This window comes from Diaporthe citri (genome assembly GCF_014595645.1).
Source record: "Diaporthe citri strain NFHF-8-4 chromosome Unknown scaffold_12, whole genome shotgun sequence".
Classification (NCBI taxonomy): Eukaryota; Fungi; Ascomycota; class Sordariomycetes; order Diaporthales; family Diaporthaceae; genus Diaporthe; species Diaporthe citri.
The window spans coordinates 12,395-17,262 of record NW_025064857.1 but is presented as its reverse complement, the minus strand read 5'-3'; the positions used below and the strand labels follow the sequence as shown (position 1 = coordinate 17,262).

Genomic DNA, 4,868 nt, shown 5'->3' with positions numbered 1-4,868 from the left:
TCAATTGAACACGAGATCATAATAGGGAGCCCTAATGCTCGCGAGGCGTCCGTCAACGAGTTCGAGGATGAACTCGTCGAGAGATCCAAAGAACCCGACGCCGAGCCAAACAAATGAATGGTCAAACAAACCGCCGCCCTGGCCTCCTTCCACTGCAGCGCGGGGGGGAAGCGGAAGCCCACTGGCAATCATACGATGTGATGCCAGAATTGTTCCTTCGGCCTTGTATTGGGTGGCTAAGGAAGTCCCATCCGCATACAGACCAGTCGGGTAGAGACGCGCTGCGGCGCTCCCGAGGGTGTCCTCGCCATTGACATAGAATGACTCTAATCCGAGGCCGGGCTGGTCGTCGTCCACGGTGAGTGTCATGTTGGTCCCCTCTGATGAGTTACTGACGAATGTGCCCGACAGGCTGTCTCGAGCGTTTTCTGCGGCGGCATACTCTGCGGCTCGCACGAATGTCTCCCCAAGTGCGTCGCGTATTGGCCAACGAGAGTCAGTGGCATTAGAGCCGGCTACTAAGATTGAATATCCGAGTCCATGGTCAGGGGAGAGAGCAATTACACTCGTGTAGTCACCATTACCGCCTGCTTTGAGATAGAGATCGCACACACGGGTGCGGTTCGAGGTCGGGCTGACCGGAATCATTAGGCGGGTGATCTCCCATGGCGCACCCACGAGCCCTACAAGTGAGCCAGTTCCGCTGTGAGGCTTCATCCATTCTCGGGTGGTGGTTGGAGGCAGGATCTCGGAATTGAGTATGGAGAGTCCGGTAGCTCGAAGATCTGCTAGGCTCGTGTAAACGCCGCCAGAACTGAAGCAGAGTTAGTTGGACTTGCAGACCGGTCATCTTTGTCAATGAAACCCACCCTTCATAAAGTGGAATATCGTAACCCCACGAGCTATTCTCTTGGCTTGAGCGGTCGATCACGTTGGCACCCGGGCCGGTCGGTGCTGTTGTCGAAGTTTCATTTAGCCTCAAGGGGTCCAACACGGAATTGTGCAAGGCATCGAGATAGTTGCTTCCGGAAAGGCGAGCAAGTACCTCACCCAGGACGGCGTATCCGGCATCCGAATATGCAGCTGTCCGAAAGGGTGAAATCACCGGGTGCTGCTCATCTCGCATATACTTCAGAAATTCTGATGTATTTTTTGGTTAATGCATGCCGTGATGTTTAAAGCTGTTAATCATACCTTCTGTTTTCTGCCTAGCGACATCATTGTCGGTGTATTCGAAGAAGCCTGCAAAACTAGTAAGCTTGCGGGTTGTGACAGGATATGAGCCCACTCAGATATATATATACCTCCTGCTCCTCCGGAGCCGGCCTGTTGGGAAAGAAGTGCCCCGACCGTAATATCATTCCAGTCGATCCTCTGCAGTGGATTGCTTGTCAAGTTGCTTGCGAGTTCAGGCAAGTACTTCGTCACAGGGTGACTGAAAATTTTTATGCCTGCCTGGGCGATGATGGCGTAGGCGGTGAAGAGTTTTGATACACTACCGATTCGCGATACAGTGTGATCATCAAGCCTTCCTGCGCCAAGGGCATATTCCTGGCCCTCGCCAACATGGTAGTAGCTGTAGATGGAGTCATTGGTCGAGGCGGAGAAGACATCAATTGCGAAGATTAGGTCTGTTCGGTTCAGGTCGCCGGATGAGAACAGGTCTTCAATGATACCCGGAAACTCGGATTTGGCCTCATTGATCGCCTGAGCCCTGGAACTGTCAAAATTGGCGATAAAGGATGGACCCAGAATAGGAACTTCATCTGTTGCAACAACTTGAGTTGCTGAGCAACCAGTCAGTCCCAACAAAAGCCAGAATAGTGAATTGTATTGCATTGTAGTAACAATAGGGTGATTGTGAAGATAACATGTTTTTCCTGACTTAACCAGGTGAGCCTATGCTCATTTTATAAGTCGTGAGGTGACAGTTTTACCACAGAGACGAACAGCGAGCAACCTTGGCCAACATTGAATTCGAGACGTCATGTGTCGTTGTGTGTAAGCTTATGTATCAGTGCTCATTATGGCTCATTCACTTGGCTGGTCAACCGTTCGCAATACGCTAGATGAAGGACTCGTCTAAGGCGGCATGATCTACATAACATCCGCCTGCCAAGAGCATACAGCCTGGCTTGGTCGTGTACAAAGTAAGCGTGGCGGCTTGTGCCACAATAGCCGATTCTAGTTTCACGGGTTTTCACCGCTGTCGACACCCTCAAGTGCTCTGTCATTGGTATGTGCAACTCGTCGTCGACGCTTCCTTCGCAGGGCATGAAATGGCGTAGCAAGAGACCAGAGTACTGATGCACCGCCTCATTCTTCACATTCGAGACGACCTGTACTATTACCACAATGGTCAGCATCTCATCACTGAGAAACACAGGTACTTCTCCAAACACGAGATCTCCGACTAAAAGGCCTCAAGGAGTTTTGGCAGAACGTTTCCGTGGTTGAAGACGGTCGTATCCGGTGATCCCGGCCGAACAGGCGGATTTACTGCAACGACAAAAGTACCACGCTGAATCCTACTGGGATTGTACTTGTGGCGATCAACGGGACCAAGATCCTTAACATGAAATCTGCTGGCCACTGCACTGCATATCAAAAGAGGTGATGGGTAAATTTAACTTTATTGGCCGGCCCGGAAGGTCCGAGGGTCACGAGCTAGCTATGCAACTAGCTGGCATATAACCTAGCACATAACATGCCCTTATAAGTAAGCATAAGTTAAAAACAGCCCCTTATTTAAAATATAAAAAAGTAAAACCCTTTTTTTATTAAATTACTTCCTTAAAAAATTATAATAATATTTCTTTATTTTTTTATTAAAAAATATTAAAATTTAAAAAGTTTTTAAAATAACTTTTTATAAAAATAAAAGGGTAAATAATAAAAAGATAATGTTATAATTAGCTTTTATTAATATAATATAATATAAATAAAGAAGAAAAAAAGAATTAAATAAATATAAATAAGAAATATATTACTTTTTATTTATTTATTTTTATTTATATAAATATTATTAATTATTAATTATTATATTATATATTAAAAAAGTAATAAATAAATTTTACTTTATTAATTAACTTAAGGAGTTTAAAAATTATTAATTAATTATATAATTAATTAATATATAACTTAATATATAATATATTTTTATAAATAAATATAAATTAAAAATAATTTAAACTTATTAAATTTATTAAATTAATTTATAATAAAAAAATAATTATATTAAGGTTATAAAGCATATAATATTATAATATTAAAATAATTTTAAAATAACTTTTAAAGTAATACTTAATTATAACGCTTTTTTAATAATTAAATATTATATATATTTCTTTAAAAATATTATTAATAATAATAATAAGCATAACCTTTTTATAAATATTATAATTAAAATATTTATAAATAAAAAAGCTAAAGGTAATAATATAACATTATATAATATTAATTACTTTTTAATAAATTAATAATTTTAATAATATAATAAAAAAAGAAACTTTAAATTAATAAAAATAAAATTTAAAAGAAAGATATTATATAATTATAAGCATAAATTAAATTATTTAAAATAATAATAAAAATAATAATACCCTTATTTATTTTTTTAAATTTTAATATTAAAAGCATTATAATTATTTAATTTAAAAAGGAAATAATATTTTTTTATATAATATATTATTAATTAAAATTAAAAGTAATAATATAAAAGTTAAATTATATAAATTTATTTATATAAAAAAAAGTTATAAATATTAATATAAAAATTATATTAAGATTTAATTTTATAATTATATTTTTTAAAAATAATAATATAAAAAAATAATATAATTTTTAATAACCTTAAATTAATTAATTAATATTTATTTATATAAGTATTAAGAAAAGAATTATTAATATTTAAAATTAAAAGCTTAAGATATTTATTTAAAAAAATATTAAGTAATATATTATTAACAAGGGCAGGGAAATATATAAGAAATAGTATTGCATTAAATTCCGGCTGGCTATAAAAAGTTAGCTTTTATGCTTATTTTAAATATTTTAAAAGAAATTAACTCTTTTCTTTTTTTATATATTTAATGCTTTAATTAAGCTTTTCTTATTTTTAAGAATCTTTAAAATATTTACCTTTTCCCTTTTTTAACTTCCTTTTATTTTTATCTTCTTTCTTTATTACATTAAAGCTTCTTTTTAAGTTACCCTTAAAAGAATTTAATAAAACTTATTTTTTATTTATTTAAATAGCTTATTTTTATTAATAATAATTTAGCTTAAATATAATTTTAATTTTATATATTTTTAATTAATAATAAAAGGAATAAAATATTAATTATAAGTTAATTATTTATTAATTTTATTTCTTTTTATTTTTATATTAAATATTATTAAATTATTTTATATATTAACTTAAAGCTTTAATTAAAGCTTATATTTATTTTTAACTTATTATAAAAAAGAATTAAATATAATTATATTTATAATAATATTATAAGTATTTTAAGATTATTTTTTAATTTTAAAATACTTTTTATACTTTTAATATTTAAATAAAATATTATTTTAATTTTATATTAATATATTATTAAATTTTAAATTTATTTTAAGTTTTTTATTAAAAATATATTAAAATATAATAATAATATAAAGTTAAAATTAAAATAATAAATTTAAATTTTATAAATATTATTTAATATTAATTAAAAATACTTTAAATTCTTAATTTATATTTATTATTATTATTATAATTTTAAATTTAAAATAAAAAAAATTATAATATAAAATTAAAATACTTATTTTATTTATTTATAAATTTAATAAATAATATTATATTATATATTTTTATATTAATTAAATTA

At 32.0% G+C, this 4,868-nt stretch overlaps 1 protein-coding gene across 1 annotated transcript; it reads right to left on the bottom strand.

The window, feature by feature from the left end:
- Positions 1–1,839, bottom strand: INS49_004355 (uncharacterized protein; the record flags this gene model as incomplete). The annotated part of the gene is made up of 4 exons (XM_043165144.1): positions 1–814; positions 870–1,140; positions 1,195–1,242; positions 1,305–1,839. The coding sequence occupies 4 exons, from the start codon at positions 1,837–1,839 to the stop codon at positions 1–3; spliced, it is 1,668 nt and encodes a 555-aa protein (XP_043017859.1).
- Between the last annotated feature and the right edge of the window lie 3,029 nt (positions 1,840–4,868).